This window comes from Lathamus discolor, chromosome 3 (assembly GCF_037157495.1).
Source record: "Lathamus discolor isolate bLatDis1 chromosome 3, bLatDis1.hap1, whole genome shotgun sequence".
Classification (NCBI taxonomy): domain Eukaryota; kingdom Metazoa; phylum Chordata; class Aves; order Psittaciformes; family Psittacidae; genus Lathamus; species Lathamus discolor.
This window is the reverse complement of record NC_088886.1, coordinates 128501642-128520307: the sequence shown is the minus strand read 5'-3', so window position 1 is coordinate 128520307 and position 18666 is coordinate 128501642. Positions and strand designations below refer to the sequence as shown.

Genomic DNA, 18666 nt, shown 5'->3' with positions numbered 1-18666 from the left:
TCCACCTCCAGCCTTCCCCCGTAGCGTCCTATGTGAGGCAGATCTCCCTTCCTCATCCGCCTGCCAGCACCTGGCAGTGGGTGCCGCAGTGGGTGCCACAGTGGCAGCAGGCTGCAGGGAAGGGGTTGAAGCCCTGCTATAGGTACCATCCCACAGGAGCCTCCAGTGCCAAGGCTGGGCAGCCCCCACTGATGCTGCCTCCCCCACAGCACGGGGACTGCCCATGTAGGGGGACAACCTGTGGCAGAGCAGCGTCCGAGTTGTTTGGGATGCTGATATGAAGGGGATGGGGGATCCCGGCCTAGCACTGTTTCTGGCAAAGAGAACTCTTCCCCAGAGGTCCAAGCTGCCGGCTGGGGCGGTGGGGAGGTGGCTGCATGATGGGATTGCCCAAGCACATCTGTGTGGTGCTGCCCCAGGTTTCTCTATGCTGCAGGGATGGATGCATGGCCCCAGGGATGGGTGGAGGGTACTGGTCCCTATATGGGGTGAGCAGGACATGAAGCAACCTCAGCAGCTACTTCTCCCACACCTCTGCCTTCCAGGGGTATGCATAGTCAGAGACCTCTTCATAGAGATGGAGGATGGCTGCTGCCTTCATTACAAGGTAAGTAATGAGGCTGCAGGAGTGGAAGTGATCTGGATAAAGTGAGATGTTGGTAGTCCGAAGTAGGACATAGGGGTGGGGGGGTCTCTGCCCTGTCATTCTGCTGGGGGGTGCTGAGGGTGCCCTGAGCAGGGGGCAGCTCCTTGCCAGCTTCCAGAGCCCACTGCACTCACAGACACTGCTTAGTGTGCATCATGCCAGCACAACTTGCCCCAGGATGTTGGCGTTTCACAGACAGAGCAGGGGCTGGACACCAGTGCCAGAGTGGGTCTGGGAAAAGGGAGGACATGGACCCCTCATGTTCACAGGCAGTACCCCCAAACAGCGTATCTGTGGTCCTTGAGCACCCTGTCTCCTGACCCTTGAGGACTCATTCCTCTGTTCCCTGATTTGTGTGCCCCAGGACCCAGAGTATCCCTTACCTGGGCGCTTGGGAATACTGCAGCAAGGCTGGCCCAGACACCTTCCCTCAGCACCCATTTTGACCCTGCCAAAGCCAGCCACAGTGCATCCCAGAGAGTCCCAGGAATAGGGCAGAGCAGAGGGCAGCGGGCCTGCAGTGGGTCAGCAGAGCCCCCGCAGCAGGCAGGGATGAGCTGGACCCTCCTGGGCAGGTCAGGGTGGATGTGACCCCATGGCTACATAGGTGATATCTGTCACTGGGAGCTGGGGAGGGGAAGGGGGGGGACAGTTGCAGGCGGCTCCCTGGAGGGAGCACCAGAGCCTGGAGAAAGAACATCAGAGGCCCCCTGGGAGAGCAGGGCCGGGCAGGCAGGAGCCCTGGCCGGGACCCAGCTCCAGCGGCTGGGCAGCCCTCACCTCAATACCCAGCAATGAGCAGGCAGAGGAACTGTGAGCATGAGAAATGGGTTTGTTGGGAGTTTCAGGTGCTGCTGTCCAAGCGTTCCCTCTGCTGAGCTGGTATCTGGGTTTCTCAGCCTCCCCCTCATAGGCCTATCCGTGTTATTCCAAACTTTTCTAAAAAGCTGCTTTTTTTGGCTGAAACAATTCTATTTTTGGTCTCTGTCCAGAGACTGGGTTTTTTCCAAGTTTGATTGAATTAATGTGTCCGGCTGTTTTCATCTTGGGCAATTGAAGGGAAAACTGAGCTCTTTCCATTTGGGGGAAAAAAAAAAGAAAAAAAGAAAAAAGAAAAAAAGAATGAAGCCATTAATGTTACAGAGGTTTGGGATTCCTTTTTTTTTTTTTAACCCAAATGTGATAAACTTCCTCTTTTTCCCTTGGGAAGATCCTGAAAGTTTTGCAATGAAACTGCCCAGCACAGGGACGTAAGCTACACACGCACACATGTCTAGCTGAACCCTCTGGACTCCCACGTCACCCAGACAGTCACTCCTGTGCACCCCTGGCTCACACCAGCCCTCTCAGAGTTGAGTCCTGCCTGAGCATTGCCTGCAGAAGCGTGGGATTGAGAGTCTGGAAGGGGATTAGGGTGCTCATACATACTCACATGCACACTCCCATATACAACCCCACGCACACCCATATTCATACACCCCCATGTGCATAATCCTCATGTATAACTCTCCGTGAACCCCCGTGCACGCCCACATTCATGCACCCAAGGCACATTCTCCCTATACACCACCCACTCCTGCCCTCCTACCCTGCCCTCCTCATGCAAACTCCCCAGGACAGCCCCCCATGCACTCCCTCCTGCCCCCCCCACACCCATCCCAGACCCCCCAAGCCCACCCCATACACTCCCCATGTTCCCCACCCACCCCATCGCCCCCCATACTCTCCATCGCCCCGCGTACTCCCCCGGTTCACCCCGTGCCGTGCCGCAGCTCCCCCTGGCGGCCGCCCGTGGCTGCTCCGACTGCCCCGCCCCGCATCCCGGGTTGCCAGGGCGACGGTGAGGATGCTGTGACACACACCCCCCTCCGGGTTGAGAGCTGGGGGCTCTTGAGGACCTTCAGAGGGCTCCTACGAGTGTGGAGTGCTGTGGGATTTGTAGGAACCAGGGGAGCTCTTGAGGCACTTCTGGGGAGTTACTAGGAGCCCCTAGGGAATACTGGCGTGCTTGCGGGAGTCCGGGATGGGTTCCTAGGAGATGCGGAGATCCTGGAGAGCGCCTGGAGGTCAAGGCAGCTGGGGGCATTGCTGGGAGTCTGGGGAGCTGAGAGATTGCTGGGGACTCTGCTGGCTGTTCAGCCTTCTCCAGACCACTGGACCAGCCCGCCTGGCTGCTCGTGTCACCTGCCTATGCCAAGGCCACTTCTGGCTACAACAGGAATGGATTTGCCTCTACCAGTTCAGGGACAGCAGGGAGCAGTGGTGGGGAGTTAGCAGCCCCCCAGCAAACCCTCCTCCCCAGCTGGGAAGCGCACAAGACACACCTGCTAACTTGTTTGCGCAGCCACAAGGGTCTCACAAGCACGGTGATGAGATACCCTGTGGATGCAGAGGAGTCTTTGCACAATCAGTGGCCATGTGCCTCTCTCCAAGTGAGAATTCCTTGCCCTCACATTAACTCCATTGTCCATCCTCTTCTGCCTACATATTTTTAGCTTTTGTGATATCCAGCCTTCAGGATCTGTGGTTTGGGGCAATGGCAGAGAGGACACAGGTCAGAACTCTTACTCAAAAGAACTACCTGTCTTTCCTAAGGGTTACCCATGACCCAGACTTCCAGAGCTTTGTCCATGCAGCTGGGAGCATGAAAGTAGCCCATTGTGGGGAAACTGAGGCAGACTCCCAAGAAGGAGCTTGCTGAAGGTCAGAGCTAGGACTGACATCTCACAGATTCAGAATCCCCCAGTATAACTGGCCTCAGCTTGGGATGGCCCCAGGGGAGAGCAGGGGAGACCCAAAGTTTCACAGGACCTGTCCAAACTGAGCTCCCCTGATGGGCAACCCAGGGCTTGAGGTGTGCTCCGGTGTTTCTAGTTCTAAGGGACCTGCTCCCCATGTCTCCCAGCACACAGACCCTGCATCTCCTCGGCTGCCTTCCCACAGAGCCCTGCTGCACCCACACATCCTCCCTGTCCCAGACACACCTGCAGAAACACAGTGAGACACACGCAAACAAACATGCTCGCACGCAGGCACAAACGGGGACGGTGTCACTGGCGCACACACACTGACAAGTTGCCGTGTATTCATGGACATGCATGAAGGCACAAGGGACAACTTGTTTGCACACCCAGGAGGTGCTCACACGCACGGTGATGGGTGTGCACGCTATCTCACGCACACACATAGGGTCGTGAACACACGTAGGTGCGTTCACCTGTGCACACACACACACGCACACTGAACTGCTTGCATGCGCAGGGACCTTCACCTGCACCCACCCAGCCCTGCTCACACCCTTCCATGTGTTCCCATGGGCGGGTGCGTGGCTGGGAGTTCCCGGGAGCCCCGTGTGCCTGCCCTCTCCCAGTCAAGCCGGGAGGGAATTTCCAGCTCTGAAGCTGCAGATGATGGATTTAGAGGCTCCCACCCAGCCAAGTTAATGGTTAACGGCATCCTGCTTCTCCTGCCTTTCACTGCTGGCTACCTGGGCTGGGTGAGGAGGGACCTGCTGGTGGGCATCACCAGCAGCAGCTCACTGCAGCTCCCCTGGCCTTGCAGCGTGCCCAGCACTGCGAGCTCCACTCCTGACCTGCCTGGCAGTGTCTACTGTGGGGCATTGCCCGCCTGGTAGCCCTTTTGCAGAGCAGGGGACAGGCAAAGCCCCCATGCCCTGTTTTGCTGCAGTGTGGAGGGCAGGCACAGGAGCATGGACCTCTCTGCCCAGGCTCTGGCTCTGCAGACATCCCTTGGGGGCTCCTCTGCCCATTGCCAGCCAAGCGGGTGCTGCACACACACATTCCCCTCTGCAGCTACCTAAACCCCCACGCTGGGTAAGGCTGGAGAAATCAGTTCTGGTGGGCTTCTGGTAGCATGGGAGGAGCCCCCTTGATGATTCCTGGAGCCGCTGGAGCTGAGGGATGGCAGCCTGCCCTGCTGGGCAGCCAGGCGGGCTGCTCCTCACCCCGTGTTTGCCCATGAGGGGCACAGGCTGATCAGGTTACCAAGACATGCCTGGCACTGTGCCGGCAAGGTGAGGCTGCACGTGGCACATGGCACGCCAAGCAAATGCTTTGCATGCCACCAAACCGACAGCATAAGCACCACGAAGGGCTTCTCCATTCCAGGCTCCGTGGTGGGAATTGCACCGATGGTGGGTGAAGACAGTGAGGGGTATTGAGGATACCATCAAGAAACTCATAGCCTGTCACCATGGCATCAGGGTTGCAAGCCGTATCTCCTGCATGAGAAGTGAGCGGAGGGGCCTTGAACAAACATCACAAACATCCTAGGTTGGTTGGTGGCTTGACACAGACTGGCATTCCCAAGAGATGGTGGCCATGAATGATGGGAGGAGAGCACCCAGCCAGCCTGGGGGCTGCAGAGCAGGGCAGGATAGCGCTCACCCTCACCCACATTCACCTCCTGGCTCTGCAACCATGGAGAAAAGCAGGAAGTGGATACAAAATGAGCTGGGCTCTGCCACGGGTCCCGGCATGGCCAGTATGAACAGGAGAGGGGAGGCAGTCTGGCTGACCCGCACTCACAGCCAGGGCAGGACAGCTGTCCGCCTGGTCCCATCCTGTTTCAGGGGTCAGCACTTCCCAGCCCTCCCCAGGAAGCGCTCTGCCACACTGGCTTTAAATAGCTTTATTAGTGGAAGCTCTGTGCCTGCAGCCCCCATCACGGGGGCCTTGGGGTGCCAGGCAGCTCCACACTGTCCCCCAGAGAAGCCAGTACTCCCTGGGGCGCAGAGCTGGGCTCATCCACATTGTCCCTGCCACCAGCACAGTCTGTCTCTGTCCAAGGGGAGCTGCAACGTGAGCCTGGGGGTGGCCCCCCAGATTGTCCTTGCCTGACCCCAGGCCATCAGACGCAGAGGCTGAGCTCCTGACGGACGGAGCACTTGCGGCACTGCACCACGCAGCACCAGTGGAAGCGACAAAGGCAGTTCTCCTCCAGCACCACGGTCTCATCCCGGTGCCCTCTCCCGCAGCACAGCAGGTCGCACCCACTGGTGTCCATGGCTGTGCTGTTGCAGATGCGGCCCCGGGTGCCCAGCGAGCCCGTCTTACGGTTAGCCGAGCAGAAATCCGGCGAGTCAGCCGAGTAAATGAGGTCCTGTTTGTCAGGAGGCTTGATGTTGTCGCCCACAGGGATGAGGGTTTTCCCATCGTTGCCTCCCATCACCTTGAAAGCCCCATTGAAGCGCTCAAGCAGGCGGTCCCCCACCTCGCGGAAATGGGGCATCTTCCGCCAGCAGGTCCGCAGGGTGCAGGAGCCCGACAGCCCGTGGCATTTGCACTCTGTCCTCATGTAGCTCCGCACCGCCTGGAGAAGAGACAGTGTTGCTCAGCCTTCGGTCCCCCACCTCCCTGCCCAGCACCACCAGCCAAAACCCTGCCTCTTGGTGCTGCCCTAGACCAGGGGAGGGTGTGGGGAGGCACAGGGTGTTTCCAAAGCATCTGCAAAAGGCTTCTGAAAGGTATTTGGTCCATATTTCACCTAAAGTTGGTGCAGATACGTGGCTTGGGGGAGATAAAGGTGGAGGGTTGAGCTGGGTAGGAGCACAGGAGGTGATGCTTGAGGAGGGGCAAGGAGTGAGGGGACCTTACCAAGCGTCCGGCTTCATTGTTGTGCAGGTCAATAAGAGCTCGGATGTCATTTTTGCCCTTCTTGCTCTTGGCATCCATGAACTGCTGGGATTTCTCATAGCCGAACTGCACGTCATCCCCGCAGCCCCCCCACTCCCAGGCTGTGCCCTCGGTGCCCGGACCCGCCGTGGGTGAGGGGGGAGCCCGGCTCCGCGTCAGCTCACAGCCGCACTGCAGCAACTCGCCCATGCTGCAGGCCTGTGTGATGGCATGGCTCACCCCCGCTGCCGTGATGGCGTACACAAAGGCTGTCTCACGGATATCTGCAGGAGAACAAACAGGGCTGGGATGTGGGGTCAGCTCTGGCAAAGACTGCAAGCAAAGCATCCCCCCAGCAGCATCCCATGGGGGCTCAGACCTCCCCTTCTCCCCCTTGGTCTGTGCCTGGTGCTGTTCCTGGGTGATGTACCCATCCCGGAGTGGGCTGCCTGGTGCTGTCTCCTGCAAGCAGATATGCAGAATTTGGGCCATGGCCAGGCCCTGCTGGTGTTCCTCCACCCAGCTGCCAGGCCCTAGGGCAACAAATTTCCTGCCTCCCCTTGCAAGGACGAGTGCTGCCCCATAGGAAAGAGAAGCTGGGAGAGCAAGGAGGGTCCTGGGTGACCAGGTGGTACCCACAGCTTCCTCACACTCCCCTGCAATGGTCCTCCAAGCATTAAAAATCCCATCCCCAGATGCAAGCTAGCACCTGGAGAGAAGTGCTGTGAGGGACACTGCAGGTGCCATTCACCCCTCTGCAAGGCGACAGCAATAAAGTTGTGCTGCCCACTCTCCCTCCATACCCACTTTGCCATGGGGCGCTGCCTGCCCCCCTTCCCTGCACCGGCACAGCCTCCACCCTGCAGGATTATTTATTATTAGTATTTGCTCCTGTCTCTCTCTGCTCCGGGACACGAATTCCAAGCATCCTTCCCCTGCCCGGACCTGCCGCTCGCAGCCGCAGCCAGCGGGGGATTCTGGCAGCAGGGGTGCGGCGCCCTGCTCAGGGGGCTCCCCTGCTCCCCCTGCCCCGTGCCAGGCAAACCTCTGCCCACGCGAATGCCAGGGCAGGGCTGGCCCGGGGCTGGGGGGGGATGTGTGTGTGATATGCAGGGGATGCCTGGGGCATGGGGGCAGAGGGGAAGGTGTGGTTTTGGGGGTGCCCCATCCCTACATCTCCAGAACTCTGTCTTCAGAGGGTCTGTGGGAGAAGGAGCTCCGTGAGTAGCTCCTCCACAAGCCGATTCCTACTGATGTTGGTAGGACCTGGGCACACCAGCGCCTTTCCAGCAGTGTCACCCTGGGGACATCCCTGGCCCCCCCAAGCCACACGACCACCCGCCTGCTGCTGCCTGGGGCTGGCAGAGGCTTGGCAGGCAGCCCGGAGCTGGCAGAGATCCCCATGCCACCCTGCCAGCCGCGGCCCGGGGGGATGCCGCTCCTCTGACAGCTCCTCCAGACACGTGGCTGCCCCCACGCCAGCCTGCCCTGGCATGCTGTGCCTGGCACTGGCCGCAGGGAGGGAAGGCCGATGGCTGTGACTGCACCAGGGAGGCCATGGCCAGGAATCAGGGCCCACTGCAGCATCCTTGGAATGAAGAGGCTGTTGAATGAGAGGTGGGAACACCAAAAGTGCTGGGATACAGTCCCTGCAGGCTTACAAAGAGGCTGGTGCCTGCTGGCGCCTTTCAGTGCAGGGCAAGCTCTCTGCTCCTGAAACTCACAATGCCCCCTGAGAACCTCCATGCCCCTAACTGGGATGCTCCTTGTCCCCAGAGTGCCAGGGGCTCCCAAACTTGCCTCTGTTGCCAGGACATTGCCCATTTCCACCACCGCAGCAGTGAGGCTGGGCTAAGCAGATCATGGTGGTTCCTTTGGCATCCCCTGGCTCTGACCAGGTCTGGCCCTGACAACCTGGCACCACCCACTTCCAGCCTGGTGCCCTGCCTGGCACGGATCCCACCTGCCTCACTGCCAGGTCGGTGTGAAAATAAGTGACTCTAGAGGCTGTGTGCTCCCCATGTGCCCTGGCTCTCTGCCCCTCGACTGAATGCACCTCCCTACATTGGGGGGAACCCACACTTGCAAATCAACTTCTTAAATGAGCCTGGGTTGGTGTCACCCTTGGGGGCCCAGCTCGTACCCTCAGCCAACAGGTACCCAGGGTGTTCTGCCCTTGCCAAACCCCCAGGGAGGCTACCCTGACCCCCTGCAAGGCCCAGGAGCACACCCAAGATGTACCAGCAGATGTGATGACCAAGGATACTGGGGCTTGCCCCAGCATTTTCATCTATCCCAGCACAGGGACCAGCATGGGAAGAGGGGCAGTACTCAACTCACCACCTGCTAAGTGGCCCTACCAACCCAAGCTGCTTCAAGTTCACACCCCCCTTCCCTATCCACCTCCCAGCCTCTGTTCCTGGGAAGCCTGGCAGTGCTTTCCCATCCCTTACAAACTTACAGGTGTCCCTTTTCTTTGCCCCTGCTCTGGCCTCGATGCAGCTGGGCTGGGCTTGGACCACTGTTATCCTCCTGGCTGGGATTAGCCCATCCCTCCCTGCCACCCTATCCCTCAGAGTGACACCAGGGTGCCTACCCAGGGACACAGGGACAGGGGCAAGCATTCCTCTGCACCCTCCCAGGCCAGGAGGAGTGATGTGCAGGGCACCCAAGGGGCAAGGAGCAGCTCCCTGCTGCTGTGCACTGCCTTCCACCCGGGCCCCTTCCCCCAGCACATCGCGGGGTCCCGGGGGAGCAGTAAATCACTGCCAGACGAGGGTGCATTCTTGGGCTTTGTGAAGCCCCGCACTGTCTGGGAGCATCAGTAATTGCTTCATTACAACACGGGGAGACATGTCCCGGCAGTAAAACCTCAGCGTGACTACACCGGGGAGCACTGAGCAACCCCCTGCACACACACACACGCACACACACACAGAGCACACACACTCACAGGCCTGCATGCCCAGACTCTGCTCCAGGAGTCCCGGGGAGGCACGCGACCGGGTGGCTGGAGGCTTTTTTGGAGATGGGAGGCAGAGGAAGCGCTTGCCTTACCCTGCTGCAGGATCTTGCCGAAGTACTTGCTGTGGCTGGTGCAGTTCCAGCGGCGGAAGCGGAATTGGTACTGGCACTCCCGGACGCCCAGCTTGGTGCCCTTGGCCACCTCCTGCACTATCTCTGGCTCCAGCTGGCACAGCTCCGCCTGCTTCCCTGCCAGCCGCTTCGTCTTGCGGCAGATGCTGTTGGGGTCCATGACCAGGGGGCTCCCCACTGCCCTGCAGGAGGGGACAGCGAGCAGAGCAAAACCAGCACCCGAGCCTGGAGAGACCAGGGTGGGGATGGGGATGGGGGAGCCAGACCTGCTCCCAGGGATGGAGCAAGCCCATGGGGCAGTGCTGAGCCTGGGTGACAAGGGGACAAGGAGAGGTATGCAGGGAGGGCAGGACAAAATGTGTGGGTGGCACCTGTGTGCAAGCACCCAGGGGACTCCTTGGTCTGCCCAGTCAGCCACGGAATGGGGGAGATCCCCAACTGCAGGGCTGCCTGGAGGAGGATGCTGCACATGCCACTCCACATCCCAAAGGCCTTGGGGACATCCCTGGAGGCGATGTGGTGGTGTCCCCAGTAGGGGACAGCAGACATGCTGTGCTGCTCAGCACCTGCTCATTGGGTCTGGGGCTGACCTGGCAGAGCCCCGGCATCGCAGTGTGACTGATGCGCGGTGCAGCTGCAGCTCTTGGTGCGCCTCCCCCTCTCCAGGAGTGCTCGCTGCTTTACCCCGTGGAAGAAGAGTAGAGTGACCTTGCTGGTGATAAAGCCCCTTGGCTGCTGGCCAGGCTCCCAATGCTCCTGCTACCCAGGCACCAGCCCCAGGGGAAGGGAGCCGCGGGCAGGCACACGAGGGAGGGATGCAGGTGGCATTGCCAGCCCTGCCAATGCCATTGCGGGAGGACAACTCTCCTCTGTGTCAGAGGCAGCTCTTCCTCCCCAGCACAGCTGGAGAAAGATGCCTGGTTCTTGGGGCTGGGAGGCAAAGCCTGAGCACGACACCAAGCTCGCCAGCACGCCGCTGGCTGCAGGAACTCCTGCTCTTTCCCCACACATTTTGCCTGGAGTCCCCTCCATGGCACGACTCATGCAGCTGTGCATCCCGCTGGCGCCATGCCCCGTGCCAGAGCGGGCGATGTTCCAGCTCCGCCATGGGCAATGCCAGAGCAGCAGCGGGCAAAGGGCAGGCACACCGTGCTGACAGCCTCCTGCCCACACTGCTTGTCCTGTGGCATGGAGATTGCATGGCCACAGGCTGCCAGAAATTAGCACACCCCAAACACCACCCCATTCAGCTCCCACTTGCCTCCAGCACTGCTCCTGTGGGCTCAGAGCTTGTCCTGCTCGATAACAAAATTTTCCTGGCTGTGGATGCCCACAGCATTCACTTAGCATCCCCTGTGCTTTGGGGTGCCTGAGGACTACAAGGCTACATCCCCTGGGATCCCCTGGGGAGCAGCGCCCTTGCGGCCTGTGCTGCTGGCTGCCTCACTCACTGGGGAGCACCAGCTGTGCTGCAGTTTCCAAACCCAGACCTTTATAGTCTGGCCAAGCCCCAGGGGCTCGAAAATCACAAGCTGAATCTCAGTGTTTAACTGTGTTCTGGGTTTCCTTTTTGCTCTCCGCAGCTGCAGGGCTGCAGGACTTCACTTGCCACTCTGCCCCCAGTGCAAACCCCTTCTGAGCCTCTTGTTTGAAGCTCGAGGTCTTGCCAGGGCCCCCCTGCCCCACATCAGACTCCCATGCTGCCTGCATCTCCTGCCCATCAAAGCGCAGATGGGCTTGGGAAGGATGCGCCCTCTCACACAGCCTGGAAAAGGAGTCTTTATGCTTTGTCTGGAGGTTTAAAGGGTTAAACAGCTCAACCTCGAGGCACAGGCTGGTAAAGTGACCTCCAGTAGGGAAACTGAGGCAAGCCCACACTGCTGCTGAGGAGAATGCATCTCCCTTTGCTTCCCACAGCTCAGTTTCCTTTTGCTACATGATGCGCGGGTGCCTCAGCAAAGGGCTGGGGCAGCGTCGTGGGTCTGTGGCTGGGATGGCACAGGCTCCCCATTGCTAGGGAAACTGAGGCCCACGTGGGAAAGCCACCAGCAAGCCTGCCCAGTCCTGTCGCACGATGACCACATGGGGATGGATTCAAGGCTCAAGGCTGGGCTTTAAGCTCTCCCTCCTTGGGAACCATGGGCTCCCGACATCCCCAGTGAGATGGCAGAGGTTTGCCCTCCTGCTCCGGTGCGGTGGGGAGGAAAGGCAGCCTGGATGGGACTTTCATTAAGAGACAACTCTTTGTACTCATATAAAACGATGCGCCAGCCCCTCGGGGCCATCAGATCAAATGCTGAACTGCGGCTCACCCCGGCCCGCCGCATCAGGCCGGGAAGAAGAGCTCAGCCCCGCGGGGCCGGGGGGCGGCGGGTGGCTCCGGGGGGGGTCCGCACCCGTGTCCCGTCGGCAGGGAAGCCAGCGGGAGCTCCCGGCCGTGCTGACGAGGCGTGGGGTGGGCTGCCTAAGTCCGGAGCGATGTTAATTTCCGCTGGGCTCCGCGTTCTGGCACGGGGAGGCTGCCAGGAGCCCGAGAGCTGTTTTGCTTTGGAGGGGATGGGGGGGGAGATGGGGGGAGACAAGGGCAAGAAAAATGCTGCCAAACTGCTACCGCTTTGGCAAGGGCTCCAGCGCAGGGCCCAGATCTGCCTGAGCTTGTCCTGCTCCAAGGCCTCCCGCATCTACAATTAAGGTGCCCCACCTCTGCCTCCGGGCACTCCTCCCCCTGCCCTGGTGAGGGAACCGGGTCGCCGGCCCTGCTCCCCCCAGCCTGCCCAGGGCACCCCGGTACCCAATGCCTCCCACCTGGCACCCCCCTGCCGGGCTCTGTGCCTCAGCAGCATTCCTCCTGCTGCCCCTGCACCCCTCTCCTGATGCCCCAAGCAGCTGCCACCTTGCCCCAAAAAGACCCAGGATAATGAGCCCCACTTTCTGGCCTGATTCACAGCACCCCTGTGTAAGGGAAACAACCCCCACTGCTGAAAGGGGAAACAGAGGAGCACATAAGAGGAGCTACAACCTGCATCCAACCTGCTGCTGTCACCCTTTCGGCTGCCACAGGCGCAGCCTGGGACCAGTCCAGGTGACGCACGGAAAATAGGAATCACTGGGGTTTCTGATGCAACCCCTGTGCTCTGGATGCTGTCGTCACTGCAACAGAGCCAGGGGCTCCCAATTGCTGTCATCACCAGCTTTTCCCGCTCACCTCTGTTACGGAGCCTCAGTGTGTCCCAGTGTGGTTCCCAGCCAAAATTATAGACCAAGGAACGTGTCGTGAGTTCCCATCTCCCCTTCGGACATGGGGCTGGTGTGAAGCAGGGTTTCTCCTGGCCCCTGCCAACAGAATGTGATCAAGGAGAGCCAGTGGGGTCCTGGTTTGCAGAAAGCTGATGGAAAGGGGCTGGCAGAGCCATGTGATGAGGAAGAGGATGGCCAGCCTTCAGGAACAGCACCCACCTCTTGGGTGGAAAAATGTCTCCTATGGTCCTGACGGCCCTGAAACCCCGAGGAAGGGTGGCAGTTGTGCCATGTCAGCTCCATGAGGCACTGGCACCCGTTGCTTACTGCTGCCTGGCTCTTTCTGTGTGACAAGGGGACCCTGCTGTGGGGTGGCAAGGATCCCCTTGGATGGCTTGCCTTGCATCTAGGTTTTCATCCCAGCCCCTGAATGCCTTCAGGAAGGGGATGCAGGATGCCAGGGTACCCATCTCATTGCCCAGAGCCCATAGGCACTTCTCCACCTACTTTGGAGAGGCAAGAGCCATGGGATGCCAGTCCTGGAGAGCTGAGCTCCATCCCTGGGGTGACAGGTCACCTCACATCCCACCCAGTGGTGTGACACCCAGTGACAGCCCTGCAAGGAAATCAGACCTGGCAGGAGCTGGTCCCTTTCCAAGCTATGCAAACAGGGCAAGGGGACATGCACATGGATTTCACCAGTCCAGCTTCCCCTTCACCCCCCGCAGGCGCATGACAGGTACCCGGCCCCTCACCTGGGGCGATGAGTGGGTGCTGCCACTAACCCAGGCAGCCAGGTGTGGAAAGAGGAGCAGGAGGCACACGGAGGGAGCTGGGGCATGAGTAAGCAGCAAGTCACTGCGCTGGGGGGCATGGCCAGGGCTCAGGTGCTGAGCAGCGCCGGGGGCACCAAGGAACAGGAAATGCCATGGGACAGGGAGAGCAGGGGGACCCCGTTCCCTGCCCTCCTCCTCACACCTCCGTGGTAAGGATGGCATGCAAACAGCTGGGAAGCTGCCCAAAAGAAAGAGGCTTTGGCGTGGCACGGCACCAATCCATGGACCTGCCTCCTGCAAGGTCATGCCGAGGCCAGGTGCCCACAGGCAGGAACTGCCCAAGCTTGTGCTGTGGGTACCAGGGGGGTGGAGGAAGCACACATCCACAGAGGTGGCAGTCCCAAAGCCATGTCTAAGCCCTGGAGGTCCAAGAAAGCGGTCCACCCACCCGTGGTCACTGCATTCTTCCCCTGGGAGCTAATGGAGGCACAAAGGCTGGCCTAACGTATGCCCAAATGTGGGTGCCACATGTGGTGGCAGGACCCTGTAAATCCTGAGCCAATATTGGGGTGTTCCCAGTGCTGCCCAGCACACTACTGCATGAAGGGGATTTGAAGAGGTCAAGCCTTTGATGCAAAGCTCAGACGAGCCCTCCAGCTTGGGGCACATGCAAGATAGGGCTGGGTACCCTGGATGTCACAGTTGAGGAGAGTTGAGGTGGCCAGGAGCAGGAACAAGGGATGGCACAGGGGAAAGCTGAGCTGTCTTTGGCAGAGACACAGGTAGCCCAATTCCAGGGCCAGTGCCATATCAAAGAGTGCAAGGAAACATTTTCCCTTTGAAGAACCCAGCCAGTCAGCAGCTGCCCTAGAAGGGCACAGGGAGATGGTGCCGGGCAGGGGTTCCCATGCTGGGAGGTGCTTTGCTGCCTGCAAGGCACTGCTCCGGGGATGAAGGCATGCCCAGGATGACTGGGCAGCCCAGCCTGCTGGGCACCATGGGGGGCCGTGTGCTGTGGGCTGGTGGGTGTTGGTCAGCAAGCCCGGGGGTGACTCACGATCCTCAGCCCAAGGCCCTACAGTCTCTTACAGGCTTCTGCACAGTGTGGATGATGCTGGGGCAGCAGAAGGGAAGGGGAGGTCACCCACATGAAACCTCCTTGGGGGTATGTGGCTTTTGGGGGTGCAGGGCTGGGACCTCCTTGAACAAGGGTGCAGCCATGAGTGCTGACGCGTGGGTCCTCCCTGAGCTCGTCTGATGGAGCTCTGTGGTAACCTAGAGATGCACTCCACATGTGCATGCATGGGAAGGGGATGCAAGGCAGGGGTCCATCCCTCATACCCACAGGTGGAGTGGAGCACATCTCACCTGAGGTGATCTTCCCTTTTGCTCTCTCTTCCACCTCCCAGCTGCTCTCGGTCATGCCCACAAAGAGCTGATGGGCGCTGCAGCATTGAGAAAGCCCAGATTTGCCTGTCCCAACCCCACAGTGCCTCCCTGCGAGCACAGCCCAACCACAAACGGTCTCCGATGAAATCCTGCCCTCAACTTGCCTGGGGCTCCTGAGACATCAGGTTTGCCGGCCCCATATCCCTGCCCCAGGCAGGCTCTGCCTGTCCTGCTCTGGGAGGAATCACTCTTGCACAAGGAGCCAGGTGAGAACCATTAAAAGATGAGGGCAGGAGGAAGAAAGAGGTTTTGCAGGGCTTGTGGGAGCAAGGCAAGCCCATACCCTACAGCCTGGCACTAACCAAGGGACCAGCAGCACTTGAATGACAGTGACCACAGCTTACACCCCTCTGCCATGGAAAGATCCATGTGTCTGCCCATCCTGCTCTCCCTTTACCACTTCTTAGGCACAGGGGTATAGGACAAGGGTGACTGTATCTTCAGTGAGCCCTCTGGAGACATCCTACCACAGTGAGGATGCTGCTTCTCTGGCTACGATGTACCAGCATGATGTCACTGCTCATACATCACACCCAAACTTTCCTCTGTAGATTCAGCCATCTGCCAGGATCCCAACAGGCGCAGTTACCACCCATGGGTGGCCAAGCCCGACTGTGTGCCTGGGCTGGGGACCATGCCCTCTGGGACTGAGCCCCTCCATGCCACTCTCACAGATCAGTTTGTCACCAGCATGGGAAAGAAATGCCTCAAACAGACAGCCCCTGCATCCCCCCTTACTGCAAAGCCAATGCAGCCTGGGGTAGGATGCGGGGGGAGGTAAAGACCTTTCTTTCCTGCCCAGGGCAACATGCCCCTTGGCTAAGCACCCATGGGTGTCTAGATAGGCACACGTGGAGGAATGCCACTGAAGTCCCTGTGAGTCAGTCACAGGGAGAGCAAAGAACTGCTCTACCAATGCCACCAATCCTGGGGCTTCCAGGAATTGTGGCACAACACAGAGCTGCACCCCCGAACCCCTCCTCACCAAAAGCAGATCCTACAGACACCAGCTCTACCCAGACCTGGAAGAGGGGATGGATACCAGGAGCAGGCGTGTGGGAAGATGCCTGTCTGGAGCTGGCGCAAAGGGCCAGGCAGCCCCAGGACCTCTCTCCCCCACATGAGAAGAGCTCATTGGTAATGTGGGATGATCTCAGCCGGGGGCCAGAGAACCCAAACTCTGGGGGAAGCAGCTCATGAATCAGCCGCTGCTCCAGTCCCCTGTCCATGCCCTTTTGGTGGTGCCGGTGGCCTCATACACACATCACCTCCTCCTAGCTCGCTGGCTCCGGGCTCCAGAGTGAAGCAGAGTGCGCGTTCGTGATGCCCTGCGGCTGCCCTGCTGCCCGCACATTCGGCCGCGCTGCGTGCAGCTGGGTTAGAATCCTTCAATTAAAGGTTCCTTTGCTTCTTTCTTTTTCTTCTCTTTTTTTTTTTTTTTTTAAGAAGAAAAAAAAAAAGTTTGACCCCTTGCCCTCCTCTGCCAAATCCTGCTGATCTCCCCAAGCCGGCGCTGCCAGCACACGCACGGCGTGGTCACAGCACCAGCAGGACCCAGGCTCGGCAGCGAAATACTGCTCTAAGCAGCTGGGGCACAGGGCAGAGGAACACCAGCAGTCTGCCCTTCCCGATGCCATCTGCCTGCCCTCTAAACTGAAGGAAAAGTGAGCTCCTGCTTCACCCCTGCCCACTCCCGCCATGGGCAGGATACTACCTATGTCCCCGGAGCTGGAGTGTGGGGCATGAGCCTGGGTGAGGGCTCACCAGCTGGGTATTGGCGGGGATGGGAGAGAGAAAGCAGGGAGAGCTGAAGGGACAGCATGTCAGTATCGCTGCCGTGTGTGCAGAGCAGCGGTCCAAAAGTTAGACAAGGAAAAGCAGCTGTTCTTGGGCAGCAGGAGGGACTGTGTCCCGGCATGGCACAGGTGCCAGGGAGCAGGGAGTCCCCTACATGCACCCTATGCCTGCCAGGGCTCGATATACCTGGCCCTCTCCTCCTCTAGTAAAAAAAAAACACAAGGTAAACCCCTCTTAGACCCACATTAACACCTTCCCTAGCAATAAACACAGCACTCGGGCCCCAGGACCAAGCTCAGCTGGTGTCCATCTGACCATAACAGCACAATTTATACCCACTGAGTCCTCCCCCTTCTGCCCTGCGCTCCTGGAGCCAGGGCTAGTGAAGGGGATGGAGCTGTGGAATAAATCACTTGCGGGAAGGCAGGGGACAGGGAGGGGAAAAGCTTATGGAGAGCTTTATTTTAGGGGTCAAAAGAGTGTGACAATGTGGAGACGAATAGCCTCAGATAATGAATGATAGCCCGGACGGCACGCCGGGGAGCTGGAATCTAAGCACTTAAAACCGGATAAAGACAGGCTGGGTGAAATTCTTAATAGATTTAAATAGTTCATGTTTCGACAGATACCTGTGCTTTCCAAGGCTGGGTCCCAGCTCTGTGCCTGTAATGAATCCCCCACCCCCTCCGGTATCCTGCAAGGCACCGTCTGCCTTTGATGAAGGCACCATTACAAACACGGGTTTTGTCCCCGCCGTGTCCAGGCCACCGCTCGGGAGGTGACACCGTAGGGACCCTCGGGCTTTTAATTAAAATTGACTTATTGGAGGGGTCTGGAGGCCCCTACCCGCGCTTCCCCACCCCTCAGGCTCACAACCCTCCCAGGCTGCGGGCTTGGGGTGCGGGGAGGCTGCTCTCTCCACAGGTCCTGGGTATCCCATACCTCTAGGGGTTCCTCCGCCTGCTGTCCCTGACACACTCGTGTGTCCGAACCCCTAGAGCGTGGGGGTCGCCCCGATCTGGATCCTCCTGGCCAGCGAGCAGCAGTCCCCACCAAAGGGGTGCCCTGGGTGTAGGGCACTCTGTTGTCCCCAAGCGGGGCGAGGGTATCACCCCTGGAGACCGAGGGACCCTCTTGCACCCACCGAGCGATGTCCTACTCACCACCAGAGCCCGATGATGTTGGCGGGGCAGAGGAGGATGAAGAAGAGCCCCAGCTGGGTCCTGGAGGAAGGCAGCATCCTGCCAGGGCTGAGGAGAGCACCGAGCCCCCTCCGCGCCCCCCGCGGGGAGCCGGGCAGCCGGGCTCGCCGCCGCCCCGAGGGTCCGGCTGGGGCCCCGGCGGCTGGGTGCCCGCTGCCTCCCTCTGCCGGGCCGGCCGGCCGGGCGGGCACCGCTGCCGGCGGGGCTGGGCTGGGCTGGGCTGGGCAGGCACCTCCGGGCGGCTGGAGTGCGGCGCGGAGGCTGCTCCGGCGAAGGAGGAGGAGGGACGGGGCTGCGAAAGCATCTGCCTCCGACAGGGAAACCGGAGCCCGGGGGGACGGACAGGGCGGGCCGGGCGGGGGGACTCCTGGGTGCCAAGCTCGGCTCCCGGCGCGCCGCCACGACCGCTGCGTGGGCACGGCAGTGGCCACGGGCACCCTCCGGCACTGGGACGGTGAATGCAGCCTGTCCGGCCCCGCTTCCCTCCACCGTGCTTGGACGTGCACCCCTTTTAGCGGTGTCTGTTCAGCACAGCCCTAGCCCCAGCAGCCCCAGGGACCTGTCACCGACCTGCCTGGCACAGCCCCTCCTGGCACAGCCCGGCTCAGCCCCACAGCCCTTGCGGGACCCTGCCTGACACAGCCCTGACTGGCTCCACTCGGGGTCCTGGTGAGGCCCTGCCAAACCCGACCCGGCCTCAAGGTGCTCCCTGGCACCTGCCCATCACTCTCCTGCACAACCCTGACAACAGTGTTACGTCCTTGCCAAAACCTGGCATCCCTGCCCCTGTATTGGGTCCCCCTGGCACAAGCCTGGCTCCACAGTCCTGC

General features: G+C 60.1%; 1 protein-coding gene across 3 annotated transcripts; it reads right to left on the bottom strand.

The window, feature by feature from the left end:
- Positions 1–5281: 5281 nt before the first annotated feature.
- Positions 5282–18140, bottom strand: WNT6 (Wnt family member 6). 3 transcript variants are annotated; one of them, XM_065671610.1, is made up of 5 exons: positions 17798–17965; positions 12581–12708; positions 9337–9552; positions 6262–6563; positions 5282–5977 (listed from the first exon to the last, which is right to left on the bottom strand). In XM_065671610.1, exons 1-5 carry the CDS (start codon positions 17872–17874, stop codon positions 5516–5518), a joined length of 1185 nt encoding a protein of 394 aa, XP_065527682.1. In that variant the 5' UTR covers positions 17875–17965; the 3' UTR covers positions 5282–5515. The 3 variants fall into 3 exon arrangements, with proteins under 3 accessions (XP_065527682.1, XP_065527681.1, XP_065527683.1); XM_065671609.1 differs by lacking the exon at positions 12581–12708 and having other exon boundaries at positions 17798–18140; XM_065671611.1 differs by lacking the exon at positions 12581–12708 and having other exon boundaries at positions 9337–9557.
- Between the last annotated feature and the right edge of the window lie 526 nt (positions 18141–18666).